The 26775-nt window shown below is 42.4% G+C and overlaps 2 protein-coding genes across 3 annotated transcripts in view; one reads left to right on the top strand and one right to left on the bottom strand.

Annotated features, from left to right (window-relative positions):
- Ppp4r4 (protein phosphatase 4 regulatory subunit 4) overlaps positions 1-12681 on the top strand; it is an 80619-nt gene extending 67938 nt beyond the window's left edge. Inside the window, exons 17-25 of the mRNA XM_027416450.2 lie at positions 2258-2402; positions 3163-3204; positions 3297-3371; positions 4699-4768; positions 5676-5762; positions 6464-6557; positions 6997-7067; positions 10228-10375; positions 12657-12681. Coding sequence (XP_027272251.1) covers positions 2258-2402; positions 3163-3204; positions 3297-3371; positions 4699-4768; positions 5676-5762; positions 6464-6557; positions 6997-7067; positions 10228-10375; positions 12657-12681 — 757 coding nt within the window. The remainder of the gene's footprint in view (positions 1-2257; positions 2403-3162; positions 3205-3296; positions 3372-4698; positions 4769-5675; positions 5763-6463; positions 6558-6996; positions 7068-10227; positions 10376-12656) is intronic.
- Positions 12682-16579: 3898 nt separating this feature from the next.
- On the bottom strand, positions 16580-22818 carry Serpina10 (serpin family A member 10). Of its 2 annotated transcripts, none has more exons than XM_035445033.1 (4): positions 22119-22818; positions 20412-20685; positions 18130-18280; positions 16580-16771 (listed from the first exon to the last, which is right to left on the bottom strand). In XM_035445033.1, exons 1-4 carry the CDS (start codon positions 22816-22818, stop codon positions 16580-16582), a joined length of 1317 nt encoding a protein of 438 aa, XP_035300924.1. The 2 variants fall into 2 exon arrangements, with proteins under 2 accessions (XP_035300924.1, XP_035300925.1); XM_035445034.1 differs by having other exon boundaries at positions 20412-20523.
- Positions 22819-26775: the final 3957 nt, after the last annotated feature.

The raw sequence follows: 26775 nt of genomic DNA, 5'->3' as shown, positions 1-26775 counted from the left end.
TTAACTGAACTTTGGTACCCATTGCCTACCTCCTTCCTACTTTCCTTCCTTCTACCCTTCTACTTGTTCATGGCCATCATTCTGCTATTCACCTTTTCAGCTTCCTTATCTTAGCAGGAACATGCAGTACTTATCTTTGTGACACCTTATTTCACTATATGTGACCCCCTTCCTGTTCCATTTGTGTTGCAGCAGAGTTTCATTCTTTGTTAGAACTGTGTTTATATACCACCTTTTCTTTACCAGTTGTCTGTTGATGGGCATCTTAGTTGGCTTTATAGGCTGATTGGTAATAGTCTTGGAATAAAAATCTCAGTCTCTTAACTGACATCTCAGATCTTTTGTCTTATTGACTTGAGCAAGCACGAGTCAAAACCAGCCTGAGAGGCTGGCTGAGTAATTATTATTAATATGATAAGATCCTTAAAAAAGTATTTCTTACTAAAAGCCATAGTCCTTATTTTCAAGAACTGTATGATTTTGTGGGTTCATGAATCAAAATGCTTTCCAGATATCCTTTAGGTAATAAAGAGTGAATTATGTTTTGTGTATTTCTCTACATGAATGTTTTAACATTTAATTTACTGAGTTTAGACACCATCAAGGCTAGGGAAATCCTATTGGTATTCAGAGGAGCCTTCACCTCAGTGGCCAGAGTTGCAGTAATTTCTCTGAAGGGGATTTGAGGGTTCTTAGTTACAATGTCCCCAGTATCTGTGCTGAGCAATGATTGAGATGGAGACCATTGGTACAGTGATGAGAATCCCATAGAGGAACTTATTCACCTTTCAGATGCACAGAAGCAAGGGCTACTATGTAGAAGAAGCTCTCGGTTGAACATTGAGACTGGATCCTGGAAATCCCTGTAATGAGACTTAGCTGCCTCAAGATTTGCCAAAGAAATACAGAGCATTAACATGGAGAACCCATGATGAATAAATGAATCCAGCAGCTTTAAGATAGACAACTGCCTAGCATCTCTCCCCAGAACTAGCCTAAAAAGAGGGAGAGTTGGAGTTTAACAAAGCAGAACATCTCATTGGCAACCTTCTGGGAAGGCTTTCTTCAGTCTCTTACATCTCTGCTCACCTCCCTGGAATTCCGTAGCCACCTTGTTTCTTCTTTTCTCAGCTGATCTAGAGAGTGGTAGTGCCTTAGCATGGTTCCCATTTTGATTCTTCTCTCACTGCCTTTATGCTTGTGATCTCTCCATTCCCATGCCTAAACTATCATTTTCATGCATTCCTGACCTATCTCTTGCAAGGACACCCACATGTACAGCAGGTTTACTGAACGGGCTGCAGATTTATAATTCCCATAGACTATGTAATAGGCATTCCATACTTAATCTGTCTAGCATTCAGTGGGTCTGCTTTGTCTGCATCTCTTCCTTCTGCAGTGTTCTGCATCTCACTAAGCAACTGGTTTGTCTTCCCACTGCCCAGGCCTAAACCTAAACCCTCTTCTCTCCATCATCTCATCTGCAGTCCCTGAGGCCACTCTGCTACTCACAAAAGACATGCAGAAAGCAGGCTTCTCTGGGAACCCGTGCTGCTCTTTCTGGCCCGAAGCACCATTAGCTCTTGTTTGGGGTTGTCTCCATCTCTTTCCTCCTCTCCTTAACCACCAGTCTAGTCTCAAAATGTAGATGATAATTAGGAAAGTTAAGTCAGATCACTTCACTCCTCTGCTCCTGCCCTCCAATGATTCCTATTACATTTGAAATAGAAGCCAGGCTCTGCACAGTGACCAATAGGGTCCAGTATGAGCTGGCCCCTTGTCACTACTCAGGTCTCCTACTAAGCTCATCTTTGCTATATTTTGCCCCACGGCTAGTTTACTAATTCAGACTATCACTAGGCAAGCCTTCCCTATTGGCCATAATACTTTTCCAGACACTCAAGTGTCTTGCTCCCTGATTTTCTAGGTCTTTCCTTAAATACCATCTTTTCACTGAAAACATTATTAATTTCTCTAACACTGCTTTCTAGACTGACTCACCAGTTTCTGGCAGATGTTATCTTTATATGCATTCTGTTTTCCATGCCCCAAACTAGAATGCAAGCCCCCAAAGAGGATTTTGTTGGTTTGATTCAATTTTGTGTCCTGGTATCCAGAATAACAATGACTTATAAATAGTAGGCACTGCACACATATTTTGCATGGGCAGTTGAATTCTGAGTTTTCTAAAGCCTGAACTTTTTCAGTTGCACATTCCTATTACTGTTAGTTACTATTAAGCTCACTCTAAATACAGAATGAAACTTTGCTACCTGCTGCCCAAAGTGAAATCAGCTCTGAAGATTCCTGCAGACATGCATCTCCTTCAGCAATTAGAGATGTGTGTGAGAAAACTCCTGTGTCAAGAGAAAGATAAAGATGTCCTGGCTATTGTGAAAAAAGTAAGTGTCCCTCCTGCTTATAACACCTGTGTCCTGCAGTATGGCAGTGTTAACTTAAGCTTGATAGGATAACAATCTGCAAGTGTGGTAAGAACTAATAAATGACAGAGGGCATTTTTTAAGGGGCATTTTTGTTATTAGCAGTATGAGCTTGTGGGAGAGCTGAGCACCTTTGAGGTATTTGTGAGCCTGGCTCAAATGATGACTAATTCACTAGATTTTATTTCTAAGTGTTTGCATGGCAATAAAATTCCGGAAGTCATATTTTCTAGAAGAGTGTGGGAAGACTCCCTCAGAGTGAATCCAGTAGTCTGTTTGACTTTGTAAAGGAACTAGAGCTAGAAACACTGGCTGCTGGAGAACATACTAATAGGTGGTAGGGCCAGCATCATGGAGATCTGGCATCACCCAAGTACATCTCTTTCTAAACATTCAAACTTTATGCCATATGATTTTGCTCTAGCATGAGGATCTGTTTTGTGGATTGTGTGGAAATGTTGAAAAACTAAGTAAAAAATTTGGGTTAGTGACATCAAACCTTAAAATGCTTCAGCTTTCAAGAACTGACTTAACATGTGGGTGTGACTTTGGAACACAGTTTTTGAACATTTATTGGTGGTGAAAGATTAGCTTATTAATACCAAAGCAAAAAGTGTTCTCTTTGAATACCCCTGGGGAAGGAGTTTCTTTTAGAAATACTTGGCTGATTGTGTTTCATTACTGTTGAACCAACTGTAATTTCTAAAAACTTTCCTTGTAGACAGTATTAGAGTTGGACAGAATGGAAATGTCTATGGATGCGGTAAGTACACTCTACTTTATAGTAAAGAGATATTTATAGTCATCAAGAAGTTGTCCCTAATGATTGACAATGTTGTTTTAAATTTTAAACAGTTTCAGAAAAAAAATTATGAGAAAGATTTGTTGGATCAAGAGAAAGAAAGAGAAGAACTGCTCTTTTTGGAAATGGTATGTTGTTCCCACCCACATACTCCTTTCTGATTAGTTTTAGATGGGCTTTGATAGTAAACCTAAAGCTAATTTATTTCAGCTTTACATTGTTCCATATTTCCTAAAAGACTGAAGAAAAGTCTTGATTTTCTGAAGTTTTATCTTTTATAAATTGGAAGAAAAATTACATTTGAGATTGTTAGGAAAATGAGTTTCTTAAGTGAAACTAGTATGTATTTATTCACATGTATCCAGTCTAGACGATATATTCCCACCTACCCTTGACATCTGTCCTCAGCATCCATTGAGTTAGTTTCTAGCAAGAGCATGATCATGTTTTCTAGAACTCTGTGGCTTTAAATATCCCTGGTGTCAAAGATACTAAGCATCCTTTTGTTTGCTTATTGGCCATACTATCATGTTTTCTATAAAGTCCATTTTGAAAATTTAGAGTAGGTTGTTCACATTCTTATTAAGAGCTCTTTTGTCACATGCTCTCGTGTTGTGAATATTTTCTTGAACACTGTCTTCTCTTGGTGTATTTAACAGTCTTTTGAAAGTTCTATCCACTGCCTACTGCAAATACAGCAGTGGGCAGTGGCTGCCTGTTTAAAGGACTAAAGCCAGGCCAGGCTAGTTTGATTTTGTTGGCAATATTCCACTCTCTCCAAAATCACAAGCTGATGGTCAGTCAGCCTTTCAGAACCTTTGGTGTGGAAATGTTGTTTTTCTGAGGTTGTTAGTTCAGAGTCTTAAGTTTTCTCTCTATATCTTGCTTCAATAAGATATCTTAAATATGTTTGGTAGACTTTTCCCTTTCCTCTCAGTCTTTTGTTTGTTTTTTTATTTTGCTTTTTGAGACAGGGTTTCTCTGTATAGCCCTAACTGTCCTGGAACTTGCTCTGTAGGGCAGGCTGGCTTTGAATTTATGGAGATGCACCTGCCTCTGTCTCCTGAGTGCTGGGATTAAAGGTGTGCCCCACTATAGCCCCTCGAAGGCCTTGAAGTCTTTTTAAAGAAAGATATTTTGTTGTTCGATAAATAGGAATTGAAATAACCATGGTTAAACACATGCTCTGTTGATGAGAACCAATAAATGCTCATTGTAGAGTAATGCCAAAGTCATTGTTTTAGTTGGAAAAACTCCCAAGAGCAATATTCTGTGATATGACATACCACACATTAAAATAGCAACAACAGCACACCTCTGAATTCTGTACCACAGGGGAGCCCCGTTTTTTAAAGGCATTTTTGTGAGGTATATTTGTGTCTCTAAAGCTGAGAGTCATTTTCCTCAGAACAAGCTCCCAAGCTGCACCTGTAACATGACTCTGTGTCCCAACAGGAACAGCTAGAGAAGGAGAAACATCAGAACGATGGGAGGTCCTCCAGTGAGAAAAGCTTTGAGAAGAAACGTAAGTGGTTCTGTCTATTTCCTCTCTGTTCCAGGATTAATGCTGGGTGACTGGGGAAATCCAGGTCCCTTCTTGAGTCTTGTTAATACAGGAATTTAAAGATACATGTGAAGGGAAGCTCAAGAACAACTTGATTGGTTTTAAAAGAAAAACCTTGGAGTAGGCAAGCTGTTCATCTAGGTAGCTTCCTGGAGGAGTGGGACGGAGAAGAGAGAGAGAAAGAGTTAAGCAGGAATGGGGGACAGGAAGGTATGTGGTGGGGAGGGGAGCTTTGGAGAGAGTGAAGCCCAAAGCATTAGGGAAGCATGCTGAGCAAAGCAAACCTGTGAAGCTGTGTGCCTGCAGCTCTCTGTAAGGAGCTGCACAGAAGCCAGGAGTTCTGGGAAGGAAAGTAAGTCACTAAAGGGATCGTTATTCCTCCCTTCTCTTTAACAAGGCAAAGCCACCTCCTTGAAGCATGATGGTCCCTTAGCCAGGTTTTTGACCAGCCTAACTGGATTAACTCTTAAGGGAGCAGACACAGGCTCCACCCACAGTTAGATTACATTCTTTTGACCTTTGGGCCACCAATGCTACAGTAACTTTTTATCTTTGTATCCTGAAATACTGTGTGGAGCTTTAATTTGGTAAGGAAAACTACCTAACTACCTTTTGCATTAAAGAAAACATTTATTTTTGAAAATTGGCTGACTAATGTGGTATAGGTATTAGGAGTACATAAAAGGGAGGCAAAAGTGTGAGGCTCAGAGCCACTGGAAGGGAAGCTTAATGTTGGATGTTGAGTTGAAATTCAATAGCTGAAATATATAAAGTAAGAATATTTGGGAAATAGTGCTGATGTAATAAGGATAGTGAATTTCACAGGAGTCAGATGAAAGTACACAACTTAAACCAGAGTTTATTTTAGGCAGAGAGTCTAGGACACCAACACAAAGCCTGCCCAAGAACATCCCTGTTTCTGTTCCTGGACCATCTTCTAACACTCCATCAACAAGTAAGGATTCATTCTGTTTTATGATTCATATAATGCTTTCAAAGACAAATTGCAGGTTTATTTGCTGTTAGATGAGATATGTGATTTCTGGAGTATCCATTTAATTTTTAATAATGAAAACAAAAAATGTTTCAGTGTGGCTACACTGGGAAGAGGGACAAAGATCTAGTGACATCCCACTTCCCTCACTGCTAAGTCCATTTTCAGGGTCCTGTTATGAGGTTAAAGTTTAATTAGAGGGTAAAGTTATGTATATCTGAGCATCCAAGGTCAGCATGTAGTCCTCTCTGCCATTGATTCATTATCTCCTCTGTCAGGTGACCTGGCAGATTGTAAATCTCTTGTCCAGGAATTTGGCCTCTTTATTCTTCCTGCATGAAATTCCTGGGGGCATTTCTTGAGGCCTACTGTTTCAATATTCTGATGGCCAAAGGATGGGGCAGAGTTATCTGTGTGGAGATCTTCATCCCTGTCAGGCTATTACACTTTCTTACTTTGAGTATGTCGGTAGCTTTTCCAGGTAGTTTTTCCATTATTCTTCATGGGTGGTTTGAATGAGAGTTACTGAAGTTAGCTCAGACTGAAGAGTGGAAACTTTACCCATCTGGGTTTTTTCAGACATGGTGGGGTCTAAGGAAGACTTGGGGGTTGGAATGGTTAAGGAGGAACTGAGAGTTGTATTTTTCTTTGTTCTGCTTTAGGCAAAGAAATCAAGAAATCCAAATTGATTCGAAGCCAATCTTTTAATAATCAAGCTTTTCATGCAAAATATGGTAACTTAGACAAGTGTACTAGGTATGTGCTGTCAACTGTTCATTCTTGACTGGAGTTTTTATTTTGTGGTCACCCCATCTAACTACACAGAATATTTGCATCATTATAATCAGAATTAATTTTGTATTCTTTTATGGGCTGACAATTTGTCAATTTCTTCTGTAAAGATTATCACACTAAAAATAAAAGGTACTTGCTATTTGTATAAAAATAGGAATCTTTGCACTGTAGGAAGACTATTACCATGACAGTATATGAAAATCTCATAGAATCTACCCATCATTTATGAGAAAGTATGTATTTGGAAGCATGGAATATAAAAAATAATAAATGCAAGAGGCATGTTTCTCATAGGAAGTTGAAGGAAGCATTTACAAACAAGGTGAAAACCCCCAAGTGTTAGGTAGCTAAGACTGAAAAGTGTGGTTTTAGGTCCTAACTCCATCACTTTCTTTTCTAGTAAAAGCTCCAGCTTATCTCACACACCTTCTGTCTCAGGGTTGGTGAGGACTGCCATGCTTTCACTAACTGGTAAGCAGCAGCGTACACTCTTCCAAAAATAGCTACTTTAATGAAATATTTTCTTTAAAAAATACATCCTTCTAACTCTAGATATAGTGTTTTTATTTTTCAATTTATTTTTATGTGCATTAGCGTTTTGTCTGCATATATGTCTGTGTGAGGGTGTCAGATCCCCTGGAACTGGAGTTACAGTTGTGGGCTGCCATGTGAGTGCTCGGAATTGAACCCAGGTCCTCTGGAAGTGCTTTTTAACCTCTGAGTCATTTCTCCAGCCCCATGATGTCTTTCTTAAATGTATATCCTCATCAAGTCTTTAAGCAATAAACTTTTCCTGTCACTGGGGAAATTAAGATTCCCTTTTGGGGTTCTTAGTCTCCTTAGTAAAAGAATTTATAAACAGACATGAAACTTGAGGATAGTTCCATTAGAATGTAAGAGAAAAGCAACAGAACAAGCTGTAAATCTTGGTAGTTGCCAGGAGAATAGAAACGAAGAAGAGAAAAAGAGGAAGCCATGCCATCTGAGTTAAGGCAGGGTGGTAGACAAGCAGCCATGCGGTAGGGAGGGGTGCTTTATAGAAGTCCAAAGTACCAGAGAAAGTGTGTTTGGGCTCTGGCCAGCATCTGAGAGGAAGAGATGGGAGAGAAGGAAAAAGAAAAGTTAGGCCTGTCTGAGTGAGATCTCAGGAAGTTGGGTAGATCCAACAGAACCTCAGAGGGGTCCCAGGGACGAAATTCTGGGAGGAAAACTACATCATCTCATGTAAGGCTAATTATTCTTCATAGCTCTTATAAGCATGGCTTCCTGAGTGATGATCCCTTGGTCAGATAACTGGTCTGCCCAACTGGATTAACCACTAATGGAGCAAACAATGGTGTGTTTCCATCCAGAGGCAGATTCCATTCTTTTTGGCTAGGATGTGATGATTTTTCTCTTAATGGGCTTTTAGTGCTACTGTAACTCAGCAGCTCAGGAAATACTCGACCATGTACTGTTTTTAAAAACTATGTCAAGACTCAGAGCTCAACACTTATAAAGAGAGGGGAAGGACTAGTGGTAGGATAATTTTAAAGAGAGGGGAAGGACTAACAGTAGGATAGTTGACTATGGTCGAGGGGCCTCCTGAAGCAGGGACAGACACTTCCAGTAATTTGTAAGGAAGTTGAAAACAGAATCCATTTACCATTTTAGTACCTGAAAGTTTGTTCTGAGGGCCAGAAGATTTACTTAAGAGCAAGTTTGTAAATGTTTTGCCATTGTGGGCTAGGTATAGTCACTCTACTCTGCTGTTAAGTATGACAGCAGCCATAGGCATGGCATGCTGAATAAACATGGCTGTGTTCCATAGCATTTAAAGCACCCAGGTAGCCAATTATTTCACAATCTATAGTTTGCTTACTTGTGGATTTTATAGAATAAGACAGAATTATTCATAGAAAAGGCTAGGATATATTTCTAAAAATTACTTGTGACTGGATATATATTTCTAATTTTGTATATTGGAAATATTGGTTGAGGGCTATAATATTGATTGATAAATATTAAAATAAATGTGACCCTTAATTTCAGAGGGCCTGAAATTTTAAGTTTAGTTACCTTTTATTTTTAAGTTTTATTTTGAGTATTTCATCTTCCTTTTTACTATGTTCATTTTATTTTCATGAAAAAATATGTATACATACCAGATAGTTTGTAATAGTGTTTTCATATCCAGAACAGAATATCTTTCAATAATTAAAGCATTGATATCCACACACACAGCAACAAACAACATGGTAGATCAGGATTATCACTAGAAACCAGAAGTGCTTTGATCATGGGATTTGTTTAATGATGTCATCACCATATCTTGTGGTACATTAAAAAGTAGCACTAGACCAACTGGAACTTCACCCTCAATTAATATCTGACATTATATAGAAATCATTAACTCAAAATGTAAACTTAAACACAAAAGGTAAAATTATAATTTTTAAAAGAAGATATGGAAGGAAGTCTATAATTTTGGAGCAGATAGATATTTATATTAACCACAGCAGAAAAGGAGTGACATACTATATTGTGTCAGAATTTAAAACTCTGGGCTTTGAGATGGAGTCATAGAAAAATGCAAGACAAGACTCGGATTAGGAGAAAATATGCATAGTATATCTTATTTAAAGAACTTGTGTCAAGAATGTTCAGAGAAGTCTAAGACAGGCAGCTTCGCTTAAAATGGACAAAAGATTTGAACATGAAATTTTAAATAAGATAAAGAAGATAAAGGTGTAAGTGCATGAAAAGTTGCTTTGCATCACCAATCATTAGGGAAGTACAATTAAAAAACGGTGAGAAAGTGGAGCAGAGCCATGTATGTCTATAATCCTAGCACTTGAGAGTTGGAGGCAGGAGGATCAGGAGTTCAAATTCATCTTTGGCTGCATGCAATACTGATGCATCCTGGACTGTAGGAGACCCTGTATCAAAACAAAACAAAGCAGTAGCTATGGGGACAGTGCTGTACTGCTTGTTGCTCATACCATGTCTGAAAATCAAACGCTTATAATATTAATTTCAAGGAGAGAAAAGGAGAAAGGAGCCAGACAATGCTTTGACAATGTCATCGGAAGTTAAACACACTAGAAAAACCCAGCACATCTATTCCTAAGCACTTACTGAAAAATACTAAAACACAGCCACATACAGATTTCTATGCAAATGCTCATAGCAGTTTTATTTATTACAGTCAAGAACTAGAATCAAGAAAATGCCTGTAAGTGAACATTTAGAACAAATGTTAGCCCATCTATACAACACTAGTTATGAAGTGCAAATACAGATGAATTTTAGTTATATGAAAACTATGAAAAAATTGATCATATAAAAAATTGACAGCATATTCTTTTTATGTAAAAATCCTAGAAAATGCAGACTAATCTTTAACTAGGGGAACACTGGTGGTTTGTAGAAAGAGGAGGTAGAAAAGGAGGGGTTATGAAGGGCCTGAGGGGCATTTGTGATAGCATGTTTTAATGTCTTGATTGTGGTAATGGCAGTGGATTATACACATGTCTAATCTTAATCAGTATATAAATTATAAGAGGAAAAAGCCCACCGTCTGGAGTCTTCTCTCCTTGGTAAACATCTTTCTGAGTATCAACACCTCTGCCTCTCCACATGTGACTTCCAGATGACTCATTCCGGACTCGAAATGCCAGTAGCCTTCCAGCTTCCTTTTCTCCTAATCCCGTCTTGCCCAGTACTTCCCGTGGGACAGGTAACACAGCTGATGCAAAGAGTAGTGGAAGTAAAGATGCACCGCCTCGGAAGGCTACCTTGTGAGTACTGTTTCCACTGCTGAGTGTGCTGTTGGGCTCAGGGCACCTTCCTCCCCACCTCCACACTTCAAAGAACTGAACATGTCTCTAATGAGGGAATGTTGTAGGATGAAGGTAGTTATGTGAGAGCCTTGACTATGGTCATGTGTATGAGATATCTGATAGTAACATACGACAATGGCATTGACTACTAGGTATCTAAATACCTAACTAGTGTCTGATCACCTGACATTCAGAAAGGTGGCTACAGCTGATGCCACTTTGAAGTACCACAACAGCATGGGACCCAGAGTGTGGGCTTAGTAGCTGAACATACTTGTAGACACTTGTACTTTGAATTAAAGTTATAAAGGGCCTGTTACCCGCCCCCATGGTTCCTTTTTGTGTGCTGTTTCCTTCTTGTTTAAATTTGTTTCTTTTGAACCCTTAAAAGAATGATGCCCTAAAAATTATCACAGTAACACTGCAAGTATGACCAAACTATTATAGCTACAGCTTTGTTCTCTCATACAGAGCAGCTGTTCAAATCACAGTAAAACTTAGCAAGATTCAGATTTCCTCTTGAGCATACATCACTAAATTCATGGGATTCTCCCTTCTCTTTCTTTTCCTCCTTTCCTTCCTTCTTTCCTTCCTTCCTTCTTTCCTTCCTTCCTTCCTTCCTTCCTTCCTTCCTTCTTTCTTTCTTTCTTTCCTTCCTTCCTTTCTGTTTTGAGACCATGTAGCCTACTCTGGTCTAGAACTCTGGTCTTGCCACAGCCTCCCAAATGCTGAGATTACAGGTATACCTCACTATGCTTAGCTCACATTTTTGAATAAAGTTTTTCATCTGCATCTTTCTATGGAAACTCTCCTCTGGCTGGCTTGAGTTCCTTTTAGGAGCTGGTTGTATTATAATTCATTTTAAATTCTGAGGCCACTTGATATGTACATTAGAAATTTGTGTACACCATTTCATTCAGAATTCAAAAATAAAGATATTTAATGGAGCTCAGAATGTGGTACTAAATGCTCCAAAAATAATCATAGCAACAGGTGATTCAGATATTGCAGACTAGTGATGCCAACTTGAAGGGTGTTCTTTCTACAGAAAGCCTAGTGCTGTTTAGGAGCCATTGGGGCAGAGGTGGCATGAGTTGGTGGTCTGCAGCACTCTGGGCTAGAACCATGTACCCACTCCAGTATGAGCAAAGCCACCGTGCATTGGTGAGCCTGCAGGGCTCTGGGGCTTCTGCATATCTGTCAAACAGCAAATCTGGCCCATAGCTCATTTAAGGGGTCTCTCAGTTCCATATCCTGAGATCTTTCTCTCTCACCACAGACCCTCTTCTTCTACTGCCCTGAACTTGTCCTGAGGAACATGGTAGCATCATTGTAACTAGTTTTGTTTTTGAAGGAAAGACTGCTGAACCAATATTTCATGGTACTTTCCTTTATTCCAGATACTTTATGTGTTCTTTCATTGCTGTGCACATCTTTCCTTTTTGCAGAATGAATTCCCTATTTTCTGGTATAACTGATGGTTACCAAAATGAATCTACAATAAAGACCAGTGAGAACTCATACAGAGTTTGTACCTTTTCCAAGTGGTCTGAAGGAAGGCTTGCAAGCATCTACAGCCCCTTCTTCACATATGTCTGGCTGTGCAGCACCTGGCTCTTCCCACACAGGGTTCTAACATGCTCATTAGTTGGATAGGTAATTGGTATCTACACTGGCCTTTTTCCAGTGAAGTATTATCAACAATTTAGAGACTGTCATATCCAAATTGAAAAGAAAAAAGTCCTCTTTATTTAAAATAAGCCTATAAAGTGATTGCAGAAAGCATTACCTCAGTTTTTACTTCTTAGAAAAATCCTTTGCAGGACATTCACCTGCTTTACCAAAGGGCAGCTCTGGTGCTGACAAGCAGTGTGTCATAAGGGAAGCACAGGCGTGCAGCATAGCTTGTGTCTTCTAGGGCTGGACAGCTGATATACCTGTGTAATTTCCTTAATGGCTATGCAAAATCGAAAGTGTAGGAAAAGCTGTGTAAATTGAAGGGGATGCTGGTAGGTATGCGCAGGATGGTCTTTGATAATTACCAGTAATCCCGAATGATCTAAAGCGCGTAATTCATTTCTTCTTTATCAGAGTTCTCATATTGTAGGTTTACCCAGATTAGCATACTTACATTTATTTACTTTATATGGATAATTGTTTTACATTTTCTTCTTGGTCTCTTTCTTCTTCCCTGTTTCCCTCCCTTCTCTCCTTCTTCTTTATTTCTTTCCTTCATCAGAAAATCCAGAAAATCCAATCCTTAAGTCAACTGCTTGGTGACAGAGGCGAGCAGTCAGCAGAGACTGAGACGGTGGAAAAGAGCTCCAGTGATGCCAGGCTTGTTAAGTGGGGAAGGGACAAAGGAACACCAGGCAGCTGATCTGAAACTTATTTGGAATTAGATTCCCTAGGAGGTATGGCATGTTTTAGTGTGGGCTCTGAATCCCAGTGTTCCAGTGTAGTGCAATTGAGCTCCAACTTGAGGTGTGTACTCAGACTGCAGGAAGACATGCCTATCTCTGTGGGAAGCTGGCTGTTGGTTACTCTAAGTTGTACATTTAGAAATTCCATAGCAGTCTGGATTAGCTGACTGCTCCTTGGGTAGCTACATGGGCAAGGACACAGGAGGTAAGGACGGCACTGTATTTCCTCAGAGCAGACAATTCAAACTGAACACTGTCTGTGGTTCCATGGGTCCTGGGATTCTGCAACAGTGTCAGCACCTGGATGACCCCAGTCTAGATTCGGCCATGAAAATCTGAAAAGATTCATGAAAATTTTAGCTACAAAAATACCTTTAAAATGATAGATTGATGATTTCCTTAATTCCTAGAATTCTTTTATAAATGCTTTGTTTACATTTTGAATTGTATCTGTCCTTAATTTCAAATGATGAATCTACTTTGAATCAGCTGTTATTCCAAGCTATCATGCTCATGCTACGTCAACAGCACCCATTTGTACTAATGCTAATACTTCCATCAAAATTTGCCTGTGGAACATAGATTGTCCTTAACTTTAAAATGTCGGTACCTGAGATAGAATGTATGAAGCTATTGTCAGCTTCTCTATTTCAAATGCAATCAGCATATACCTATATTGATATCAGAAATACTTGTTTTTTTAAAGATATATTGATGTACGATAAAGATGGTCTAATTTGTGAATGCATACATGTGCGTGGTTACTTTTTATAATGTGAAATGGATAATGAGCTTGTTTAAAATAAAGCAGAGGTTAATGAGCTACCAGCACTTGTGAGAAAAGTTTTAAATACTTTCCTACAGTTCTTACTCTATAAGGAGAAGGCAGTTCATCTTTACATAATGAGCAAGTGGAGCATATTTGTGTCAACTGTAAAGGACTCAGGGACAGTTGCTTATTGCTTCTTCATTCTTTGTCATTCCTTCCCTTCCCCATGATCTCTTTAGGGACTTAATAACACCCTTCATCAAGGACAGTCAGGTCAGAAGTGAGAGTCTAGTAGCCATGAGAAACTTGACCATCCTGCATAAGGAAATCGAGTTTAATAAGTTTATGTCTCCTACTAGCATTAGTAGTATAGAATTGAATCTATTGTGGTATGGAGAATTCATTGTGCATAAGGGGGCATCAAGGCTGCATCACTTTTTCCAGTACTCTGGTTCAAAAAGTCGGCATTGCCTCTGTCTACTTCAGATAAAATAGAGAGTTTCAATTTGATTGTTAAATAATACACTTAGTAGTCATAAGCTTTTTATATTCCTGTTTTATATGTGGGATAAGGTGAAAGTGATCTGACAGAGACTAGTCACTTCTGCTTATAACGTTGGAAGTCAATTGCTTAGGCATTAAATTCTTAATTAAAGCAGTTATTCAAAATTACTTTTGGGAGTATTTTTTCACAAGCATTAAAAACTTTTAAAAATTTTGAATCTTTGTTCAAATTGTACCCCAGAAACAAATATACAGGAAGATTAAAAAGCAAATGGGTGGCATATTGGAGCATTCACTGATGTCTTCATTTTATCAGAAGACCTAATCTTCTTTAACTAGGTGTGTTGGCAGTGCTCTGCTCCATCTGCAGCGCTGGCCTGCCTGTCACTGGCTTTGGCCATGTTTATTCCTGTGTGGTATAACCATAGGGTTCCTTGTCTAGATTTCATCTTTCCAAGTGAGAAAAGAGCCAGAACCCTCTCTTAAAATTCCTCTTTCTGGCCCCAAGTTCAGTTCCCAGCACTTACATGATGGCCCACAATTGTCTATAACTGCAGTCCTTGGGCTAGAATGTCCTCTTCTGGTGTACAGATGTACATGCAGACAAAACATCCATATACATAAAATAAATCTGTAAAAAATTAAATTTCTCTTCCTATTATTTCCCCAAAAGCACACCCAAATAACTGAACACAAGTACCTACAAATGCCAGTTAGAACCATCCTCTCTTGTCTCTCTTCCTAGGCCCTAGAGTTTTCTGGTCCTAACTGAACATCTATTAATGCCTGGATGCCTACAGAGTTGAGTTAATGTCAAGACTGAGGTGAGGAAGTCTGGTTTAGACTGCCTTTTGACACTGCCTCCTGTTCATGCTACTCTTGACATACAGTCATTGAGTAACTAATGAATAAATTCATGTTAGGTATGTTTATATATCAGATAGCAGATAGAAATGTAGTGATGCATTTAGTCAGCACAGCTGACATTTGAGACTAGTTAGCCCCATTCAGGAACCTCTGATTTACTCCCAAAGGACTGTCTTATTTCATTCCTACAAGATAGAAAATGACCGGCCAAGAATGCTTCAGAGGTATTTTCATTTTCCTTTCATATTGGGACAAAGTCCATGCTTCCTTTTGTTTAACTGCAGTGGTGACTGAGGCAAAGGCAGCCCACTATTTAGCAGTCCCTGAGACAATAGAGAGAGAAGATGGTGTAACAAGGACTTGAGACTAGAATAGGAAGGAAGGATTGGCTTACCAAGGTCACACTGAGTGGCCTTGGGCAAATGTTCCCTCCCACTGAGATATTAGGTTTGATATATTCATCATGCACAGTGGGCACTATAGTCATCCCCCATGCCCCCACCCCACCCCCACCATGATAAAAGCTCTGGAAGACATTTCCTTAATCAGCAATGAGCAAGACATATACTTTTTGTTGGCAAATGATGAATATAATTGAGACTGTATTCATCGCTATACCAAAGCAATTATAAAAGGTCATTGTTAGTGTATGTATTTATATGTAAACTCTAATGAAGAAAGGAGCACACAGAGGAAAAGGTGCCTGTCACTCATGAAAGTCAGGATGTAGCCCTGGTTCTGACATGTTTGTTTTCTTTGTAAAATGAAAGCACTGAACTGCATGATCTGTGGTTGCTGTGGTGGAAATATGTAACTAGATGTGTCATGGAGATGAGTGGCTGTGGTTGAGCCAGACATTGTGATTAGGGTGGAGTATGGGGATTTGCTGCTAATTTTAATAAAAAAGAAAGAATTCTGTGATTAATTAAAACATATTACAACACATAAAAAATGCTGACCATGGTGGCACACACTTTTAATCCTAGCACTCAGGAGGCAGAGGCAGGTGAATTTTTTTTCAAGTTCAAGGCCAGCTTGGTCTACATAGAATTCCAGGCCAGCCAGAGCTATGTTGTGGGCCCTGTCAGAGAGTGGGCGGTGGGTGGGTTAGGGATGGGAAGGAGAGGGAAAGAGGAGAGGGACAGAGACAGAGGAGAGAGAGAGAGAGAGAGAGAGAGAGAGAGAGAGAGAGAGAGAGAGAGAGAGAGAGAGAGAGAGAGAGAAATAGAGAAATTCTGGGATAAACTAAAATAAAACCCTGATTTTGCATGATAGAGAAATAGAGTGAGAAGCATGCCTGTAGGAGGATGTCCATGTATTCCCTAGAGACTTTGTCCCACAGTGGCTGACCTACCTACTGCTCTCAAAGTCGAGTCCTTACCTAGTCTTCAGTCAGTCAGCAAAGGCTCTCAGGAGAAAGTTTTAAAATGCCGGACACATTGCACAGACGTCATTTTAATTTCTGTGTTGATCAGAGAACAGCCACAACAAACTGGCTGGATGCAGAGGACACATGGTTTACCATTCACCACCAGCATCCTGTGGTTCAGACACCTCTGGCTAAGCAGCTGCTGTGATTGAGGCTTACACCTGCCTGAGTCACAGGACAGTGGGGTTCACCACCCTGCCCAGAAACAGAAGCATCCTGGATATCTCCTCATAGATCATGAAATGAAAAGGTCGGTTCACTTTGATGACAGGAGGCATAGAGTAAGCGACAATCTCTGACAGTGTCCCAGTCACTGCTTCGGTTCCTCTTTCATCCACCTCAAGCACTGATTGCTGTAAAACCTAGAAAAAGAAAGGCCATGGAAGATCATTTGTGTGACAATGGGAAGAGGGAATTGACAGAAAATGTCTACAATAGTTCTGCCCACTCAGCCATGTTCCTTGGGGTTCAGTGTTGCAGCCTATCTTTGCTAAGAGGTACATGAGATTGCACCAGAGACTGTCTCCTAAATCAAAATGATACCAGGAGGCTATGGGAACTGTGGGCTCTGTAAGATGCATTCTGGGCTTGGAACCAGGAAAGCTGGCTGATACATTTGTGCATGTGATGCTGATTCTTGATCTGAGGGCACTCTGAGCTGCCTGATAATTAATTATGCTGAGGCATTTCCTAGGGGCAAGCCTGATGGTTTGTAGTGCCTTCCTGGATTCTGGTTGCCTGTACTCAGGCTGATGTTACCCAGATGGCTCCACCTTACATGGTACCACTTTAAATCTCTCATAATTAACAGTGGTATTGGCAAATCTGATTCCAACCTCTTGATTGTAATGGTGAGGAAGAGAGTCGGAATGCACACAGGTCGGGAATGCTAACTAGTTCCACTGCAGTGCACAGAACTGCTGCAAGAACCAAGATTTACTTCCCTCGAGAAACACTGATTAGTTACAGATTTGGTGTGAGCTAGCAAGAAGACTAACCACGAGCTTCCCCTTCACTGCCAGCCGGAAGGACGTCAAAGGACTCAGCGTGTTTAGACACCTCAAAACATCTTCCAGAGGTACCAGCTTGGTCCCAACAGCAGTGGCATCAAATATTTGCTGACTGTTACCAAAGTTGAATCAGTTTGTTCTCAATACTCCAGAAGAAAGACCAAAAAGCGTGAGTTGGAGAACTTACCAGTCACTATATTGCAAAAGAACCAGCCATTTGTGTATTGGGCTGCTTTTCAAAGAAGGGATGAGTTCCTTGTCTGAAGAATAGCAAGGAGGGTGAATGAGGGGGAGAGGAAGAACAAGAGGGTCTCCGAGGCTAATTATAGAGGAGATGGAATGGCCATCACAGGGCATAGGAGGTTGGGCCAGGTGATGACCAGTGATTTCTTTGGTGCCAAAGGTGATATGCTTTCATGAGTCCTTTTGATATTCAACACAGGTACTGATGGGTTAAAAGCCTGTCTGTATGAGGGGCAGATGCCTCCCTAGGCCTTGGGAGGGAGGAGGGATGGAGCTCTTCCAAAGAGAACTTATTTAAAATGATGTTTGAGTAGCACGGTTTGAATGCTACTTCAGGCTGTTAGGACTGGAGTCAAATTCCCTACTACAGTTAGACATTTAATCACAATGACATGGTTTGCACAGTATTTGTTGGTTTCAGTGGCATTGCATGCTGAGGACTGGCCTCAGCACAACCCCTGACTTGCCTTGGACACCTGAAGATTTCTTGCCAAGGCTGAGAGTTCGCTGAGGTCAGCTGAGGTGGAGAAGACTCTCCTGATTCCCATCTGCTGGAGCAGCTGATGCATCTCATACCTCTGGTCCAGCTTGAACTTGGGAAAGAAAACCTCCATCTTCCTGTGGCACAAGGATAGATGACAGTGAAATGGCTGGGGACTGCTGACATGCACATGCTTTCTTCCTTCCTCCACGAGTGTTTCCTCTGCTTGACTGTACATAGCTCATATGATCCTTTGCTAGTATTCTATTCCAGAGAAAATACTCTGGCTTATGAAACTTACTGTGTCTACCCCAGTGAGCTAGCTTCTCAGTTCATGACCCAAAATGCTTCTTAGCAAAGAATGCCAGACTCCATGTCTATTTCCCTATGTTTAAAACACAATCCCAACCAACTCTCTAGCTGCTTCCTGCGTCCTTGCACACTGCTGGAGGATACTGTTCCCAGCCCAGCACCTTAGACCTCAGTATTCCCAGAGAATTTGGGGATGGGCAGACAAAGGAAGCAAAGAGGGCTTTGAACTAACTAGCCCTGCTGTCTTAGCCAGGGAAGCCCTGAGATTATTTATTTTCCCTACCATGAATTCTCTGAGAATATGAGATTTGGAAAGATGAGGGTTTTTTGTTGCTTTTATTTTTATTTTTTGGCTCAGAAATTTAAAAAAACATAAAAGCTACTAATTACATCAAATTAATCTTGGTTTTCACTTTTCTTACTCTGTTAAGAGTAGTCAAAAGTACATACACCAGTATTAGAGTTGTTGAAAAGAATGATAGATATATGTAAGGTGTCTAGAACAATGTGTGGTATGCAGCAGCTATTTCATAAATACACCCTTCCTCCACTTCTCACTTGTTGCACAGCTGGGCCGGGCTCCAGGCTGGAAATAACAGAGGCTATGACTTTACTAAGTGTTAATTCATAAATGTAGTCAGTCAGCAAACATTTGCTAGGGATCATGTTTCAGTCCTTTGCTAGTGCCTAAAGATTTGAAAAAAAAAATGGCAGAAAAACGAAAGTAAAACTATAGAAGGACCTTCCATTGAGCTTATCTTTGTACTAGCTCTAGAGTGGAAGGACTTGGGAGGCACACAATGAGATTCTTACTGGAGCTGTCTACCTGTTCTTCAGCAGGTGGACTGACTTCCAACAACCACCCAAGTATCTACCCCACCCTTCCATCTCTTCTCTCCACACAGAGTCCCTTCTATGTTCAGTCTTACCTGCTCTCATGGTCCTAACCCCAGCCAGGCACTTGTTACTCCTAGACTCAGACTCTGGCCTAGCCCTGGCCTGGCCTCCTTCCTGTAGAGCTCAGGGAGATGTTTCTAGTCAAGATGTTGGGACTGAGCTCTGAAATCACTACCATACCTGTTCCTTTCACATTCTTAGTATGTGAAACACCCATCCTTGAGATGCCAGAGCCAAGAACTACAGGTTGACTGACTGATAGCCCCCAGGATCCATGTCTCTATTTTCTCCTTCTTTTTCTCCCCACCCCATTCCATATCTAGTCATCAGTTTCATCAGTTTTTCCTTCCTGACAGATCCAGAGCCTTGTCTACCTCTGTCATCTCACCTGCTACCATAATAGCCCAAGCTGTGGCATCTTGAAGTTACACAGCATCTTCTGACTGGTGTCCTCATGGTCCTCCTCATCCTTAGTGCCTGCTCTCAACACAGGCTCTTGTGTGATCCTTTCATCAGATCTCCCTGAACCTCTGCTCAGAGCCCTCTGTGTCCCCATCTCCTGCAGGCAAAGCCCAGGACTTCTGAGGCAACTGTCCTCGAATCCTCTCAACTCTTCTCTAATGGCTGCAGCTACACTGGCCACTTTGCTGTTCCTTAGAGCCACCAGCCATGCTTTACCTGCCTCTAAAGACTCCTCTCCCAGACATACTCATGCAGTTCACCCCTCATCACAATATGAGAACATCCCTTGCCTTGGCCTTGACCTGCTGATGTGCTCTATCCTCTTACAGTGTTGTTTCTCTCCCTCTGCCTGGCTTCTCAACTGATGCAACCATGGAATCAATGGGTATCTGAATAGGCAAACTGTTGTATTTGCTGAGTTAATGAACAGTAAAGCTAGGCCTACACTGAATTGATAGTAAGATAGAGTGAAAAGCAGGACAGATGTTGCGTCTGCCTGCAGAAGCTTGGTGCTCACTGGGTAGCCTGGGCAGTAAGCCACATTAGGTAAAACTGTTGGGAATATTCATGAGGATAACAGGCTAAGTAGCATCATACCTGGTTTTCATATTCTGGAGCCATGTCTCCACAAGATCAATGGTCAGGTAGTCCTCCAGGGCCAAGTGGTCACCTGTTTTCTCCATGAGGACCACTAGCATGGTGGCATTTCCTTGGTAGGGCAGTTTGAGGATGTGACAATGGAACTTTGTATCAAAGGTTGAGGCAAAGTTGCCTTCCCGGTACATCATGGGCACCTTAACTGCCTTGTATTTGTCCAGGTGGAAAGTGTCAGTCTCGGTGAAGGCGGGGTCAAATGGAGTCATCCACTTCCCTGAACAAGTCAGAAGAAAGCCCCTAAAGAAGCAAGCCTCCACAGAACACATTGGTTTCACTTGAGTGGTAGAGGAGAGAGTATACTACCCCCTTTACTCCAAACAGGGAACGCCATTCCTTTTTCAGGTTTGCTTGGATCACAGCCCAGGCAGCAAGTTCCTCAAAGAATCTACCAATGACCCATAATGGAACCACACACAAAAGTGAAGACTCCCCCTCCTCTCCTTTGTTCTCCTTGTTCTGGATCTGAACAAAACTTCATTTCCTGGCAGAAGGCTTCCAATGGCTGTCTGCATGAGGGACTCCTAGCTACCACATGACCCCAGCATGCTCATATGCAAACATACTTTACAGGTAGTGGGGGTTTTTCCAGTTCAGCATTACTTCATGTGATTCTGGAAACAGGAGAGGCTACTACATGACTCTCCACTGAGCATTTGGGGGTGCTGGCAAATGGCCCTTCTATCTATGGCTTTGTGAGTCTCCTTTAGGAACCAGAGGCATGCATGCCATACCCTGTGCCCTTTTGGGGCAGAAGAAACTGGGGTTATGAGATCATGGGATCCTTCACATTTAACCTCGGCCATCCGTGTGTGATCCTGATCAACCTAGCTTCTTCTACCTTCACCTTCATCCCCTTAAGAAAGGAGACAATGACCCTACTCTGCCATCTACATTGACTGCCAGGAAGAACAAAGATGCAACCTGTTTCTGTCCCATGGTGGGTAGTAACTGCCAAGCACATGGTGTAGTACCTTGCATATGTCGGCTCTTGTGGCTTCATACCTTTAACAAGTTAGAGTCCCAGTTGTTATAAGACTATGGGACTGGGGAGGTGGTTTATCAGTTAAGAGCACATACTGCTTGTACAGAGGACTCAAGTTTGGTTCCTAGCACCCATATTGGGTGGCTCACAACTGCCTGCAACTCCAATTCCAGGAGGATCCAACACCTCTGACTGCTAGGTATATCTACCTACCTACCTACACACACACACACACACACACACACACACACACACACACACACACACACAATAATAATGACAACAAATCCAAGGGCAGAGATTTTGCCCCAGATCACAAAGACAGAGGAAGGGAGTAGAGATGTCTCGCTGATAGTGAGTTTCTCATTCAATAGCTCTGTGTTACCTCTTCCAAACATTAGAAGAAACCCAGGCAGAAGAACTATGGAAACTGAGGACCACATGTCAGCAGGTGGTGGTGGTGGGGGTGCTCAGGACCACAGGTCTGCAGTGAGAGTGGGGGCCTTGGAGAAAGCATCGTTCCCTCTTCAGTGTATACTGGGCCTGCAAAGCAGAGACCCTGCTTGCAGAGCATCCTTTAGTGCTAACTAAACTGACCGGAAGAAGGAAAAGGAGAGAGGGTCAGATTCTCATAGCTTTTTGACAACACAAGACTATCAAAATACCTTTGAAGAAGATGTAGTGCACCAGAATTAACTTCGTTTCGGGATTAATCTCATCAAAGAGCTTGGGAATTTTCCCCCGAGTCTCTTTGTTGATGTAGTGGTTCATGAGCCCTCTGGCCTGTGAGGAATTTCGAAAATTTGTAGGCACACACTCTGTATCAAAATACTTCTTGGATAGATTGAGATAGGTCTCTTTGATATCAAAGTCCTTGTGGATGAAGGCAAAGCTACCCTGGGCGAGGTCCAGCTCCTGGTTGCTGGAGAGGGTCTCCCTGAACCTTTTGAAGAGGGATGGGAGGATCAGGGGTCCTGCCTGGCTCAGGGCCTGCAGGTGAAGTCCATTCTCCACCTGGACTTTGGTCTCTCCCTTGGCTCCCAGCATCAAGCTTACCATAGCCACAGACAGACCAAACGGTGAAAAGATCACGTTGCCGTCATGCCTCATGGAGATCTTCCGAAGCAGGCTGAATCCAAAGTTGGAAGTCTCATTGGAGAGCTGCTGCTGGCTAGTCTTCAGCAAATCTTCTTCTTCCTCATCACCAGGGACAGTCCATGAATTCTCCTCCCAAGTATGGTTCTGAGGATCCCAAGACTCCAACTCTGCCTGGGCCTTTGGTGAATGGGAGCTGAAGTTCAAACTGGTCACCAGCCACACCTCTGCCAGGAGGACAGGAAGCAAGAGGCTAAAAACAGCCCTCATGTGCTCAGCTGTGGAGGCCGGGGGTGGGGGTGGGGAGGAGAGGGGAGGGGGAGGCATTAATAACTAATAAAGCATTATTGCTAGGTGTGGGCTTTTCTGGGTTCCTGCAGGTTAGTGATACCCTAGACTGACCTGGAGCAGATAGGTATGTGGGGGTGGGGGTGTTACCACGGTGGGGGGTTTACAAGCCTTCCTCCAAGAGTCCTGTCCTCTGTAAGGTCCTTGAGCTTGTGGTCCCTCCCCCAGTTTCTGCTCACTGGCCAGTCATGGCCCTTTCCTGTGGAATGGACCTCAGAGCAGGCTCAGGTGGGATTTGGGGCCATTTACTGACCTTTACTTCGCCTTTATCATTTGTTTCATAAGGCATATCAAACAGCCCCTCCGCGCTGAGCTACAGGACCTTGGTGTGTAACACCTTTGAGTGGGGATTTGGAAGGTCCAAGAGAGAATCTGACCAAAGGAAGGCATTTCTGCACAGAGCTTTCTGATTTAAGCCCCTTCTCCCCTGCACTTCCTGTACACAGTTCCTGGGAAGTCTCCTTTCCTTCCTCTACCCACAGCTACAAGATGGCTGCAGGAAACTTGGCTGATTCTTCTTCACACAAGACCTGGGCTCAACCCACTCAGTCTTATTGCCCCTGAAGGCACGCACTGGCTACCCATGCCCCAGATCCATAGTCCGGTGGAAGCTAACCCTGCTCTGGCAGTGGCTTTCCAGCACCACACTCCTCCCGCTGGCTGTCAGGTGCTAACTCTCTGATATTCTACTATACCCTCAGGCCCAAAACCTGGCTATATTACCAGTGTCCTAAAGGCTGAGGTATATACCACTAAGATGTCCTCAATAGCTCACTCTCTGCTGGGACTCTGGTCACACGGAGCCTGAATGGTAGGAAACGGATTGTTTGCCTGACACAGCTCTGAGCAGTATGTGGGGAACAGTGCCTCCCTTGCCTCTCTCCAGCCCTGGTGGTACCAGGCTCACCTGCCTGGGCAGTGAGCTGTGGTAGATGACAAATACCAAGTCTTCAGAGCCATTTCTTTGGCTACCTCCTATCTATGGCTGACATGCTTTTTATGCCACCCTAAGCCCAACTTGATTTACAGTCCTTTGGGGTCTAAGCTGAAAAAGCAATGCCTGCCCCCTAGACCTCACCTTGAAGTCCACTAGGAGAGAGTGAAAGTGGCTCTTCTCCTCACCCTTCCCTGTTAGACTTTCTGGAGGGCCCCCCCTACTCCCCCACACCCCCCCACCTACCAACGCTTACCAGTTCTGGACCACTGGTGCTAAGACCATTCAGAGAGAAGAGGCATAAGCTTCGAAGCCTTTGCAAAGCCTTCTGCAAATATTTGTTATTCCAAAGTGTGGTCCCCTTGGGACTGTTACTGATTAACACACTGCCGGGATATGGTTGTTTCTGGAAATTCCGTAGGCTGGTCCTGTGACCCCACCTATGACCAGAATTCACAAGAGGCTTGCCCTCCCAGAGTGGGGAATGAAGATTCTAGAAGGTTGTGGTGGGTCCTGTGGCTGCTTCTGGGAACCATAAGGGATTTACTTAGGTGGAATTAAAGACCCACTGTCTTGTCCCCAAGGAATTGTCAGTCCAGAGGTTGTGAGTGGGTTTCCACTGGGCCACTGGGTCACTTCTTACAATACAAAGTCTGTTGCAAGGTCCATGTACTACCTTCTGTATTGAGGACTGACCCTCACAAGCAAGTACCGAGTTAGAGCTGGAAGACAGTCTTTAAGGTACAACTTTTTAAACTTAACAAATTATCACGTGTAAGCTTTGTTATGTGCCCCTTCCTATTCTTGAAGTGAGACTTAAAGTTAATACTGCCTACCCAAATAATAGGGGGAGAAAGTAATAGGGGCTGGGGTTGTAGCTTAATTGGTTGCCTGTTCCCTGGGTTTTGGTCCCAGCACTTCACAAAACAAACACGGTGGAGCACACCTGAAATTCCAGCACTGGGAGGCGGGGGCAGGAGGAGGATTACAAGTTCAAGGTCATCCTTGGTCACATAGTAAGTTTGAGGCCAGCCTGGCTACATGAGACCCTATATGAAAAAAAAAAAAAGAGGATTTCTCAAAAAGCAAAACTGATAAGAAACAATAATGATGCTCCAACTGTAACATGAAGGCAAAAGAAAATACCACGCCTTCAAATACAGTGGCATTCCAGAAAATCTACCCTGGCAGATGTGGCTGGCCACCTGCTCATCTTATGATGGAGGCCAGTCATTAGACAGGAATGTGACTGTTGGGGAAGAACGTCATTAACCAATGGACTAGCTGCCTGAAAGTTGGTGGCCCATTATCCTGAAGAGCCATCTATCCAGAGAGCAGACTGAGGAGTGGTTTTTATTCAGAAGGTATGTGATCACCAGCTGGTAGGCACCTCCTCACAGGTAGAGATGGCTAGATGACACATCTCATCTGAACCAAGGATTCCCAAGAAAGACATTGGTTAGTATATTTTGTCAAAGATCGTTATTGCCTTGTTATTGGTTATTGTGGGGAGGCAGATCCCTAGAGAAGCATGACTTTGTGGTACCCTGCCTAGAGCTCTGTCACATAAGTCTCCATCCATTCTTACCCAGCTCATTTTGAAAAAGCAAACAAGCATCCCCTACAGGATGCCCATTTTTCACACTCCAATTTAAAGGCATTTTTGTTTTTGTTACTGTGTCAAACTTAGGTGCCAGCAGAACTGTTAGCAACCCCTAATTCCACCTCTGGGCTATGAGATCACTCCTGTTTATTCTCACTTCCACTCTTGCCTACACCATCCTCTGAAGAATATTTACCACAGACAGTTGGAGAGCCATGAAAATCAAACACCAATTTTCTGAGATATCTGGGGAATCCCTGTTTTGACCACAGAGCTTTGTCTGTTTCCTGGAAGAGAGATGAAAGCAACAAAAGGGCAATAAAGACAGGGATCTGAATGATCTCGAACAGCCTGGGCAGGGGTATAGAGGTGGACAGATCCAAGATTACATTGACACGAAGTGTGATTTTTCGGAATTACTGACAGAAAGAAGCCTGACCTGGGTGGTATCAAGTCCAAATGCATCCTACCACTGGGTCTATATGAGGAGCTGCTTAGTTGGCTAGTATGAGTGATTTCACTGTGCTGGAATGATGTCTTAAACCAAGATCTGTACCAGGGTCCTGTTGCAGCACTCCATACACCATGCTGCACCATGCTAACAGTTCTTCTGTCTGGAGGCAGCTGGGAAACTACGCAGGGAAACTAACTAGGATCATGCTGGGCCATTGCGGTGGCTGTAGCTCAGGATGGATGCAGGTACGCCAAGCTGAGTTCATATGAAGATCTTCGCAGGGTACACCGTCACTTGCTTCATCCCCCACACCCTTCACTTGTTGTGTATGTCCCACATCACATTTTCCATCTATTTTTTTAACACAGGTAAATGTAAGTATATTTATTAGGACTACTAAAATAGATGCATGGATTCTTCAGTACATGTAATACTTCTCAACCCAGGGATTTTTTTTAAAATTATGCTTGCATTTATGTGTATCTCCAAGCCATGCATTTATGCCTCCAATTCATATCTAGCCCCACAGGGCTGTTCCTTGTTCCCCTTTCCCTCCCATCTCTTCACCTTCCATCCCTTCCTTTCCCTGCCACTCTGTCTCCCTTTGTCTCTTTGCTTGTCTCTCTGTCTCCATGTCTTGTTCTCCTCTGTCTTTCTCTGTCCCCATCTCTGTCATCTCTCTGTTTCTCTCTCTCTGGGGATTGAACGCAGGTCCTCACACATCCTAGGCAAGCACTCTCCCACTGAGCTGCACCCCTAGCAGGCTTCCTTGCTTCTCTGGTCCATAGTTGCATTTCCCTTCTTTGCTCTGCCCCACAAGACATATAAATAATATCACAATGTCATATGCTTACCCCACTCTGAGAGCAAATCTGCAGAGAAAACTTG

The sequence above is a fragment of the Cricetulus griseus genome, chromosome 5 (assembly GCF_003668045.3).
Source record: "Cricetulus griseus strain 17A/GY chromosome 5, alternate assembly CriGri-PICRH-1.0, whole genome shotgun sequence".
Classification (NCBI taxonomy): Eukaryota; Metazoa; Chordata; class Mammalia; order Rodentia; family Cricetidae; genus Cricetulus; species Cricetulus griseus.
This window is presented reverse-complemented; position numbering and strand designations above follow the sequence as displayed.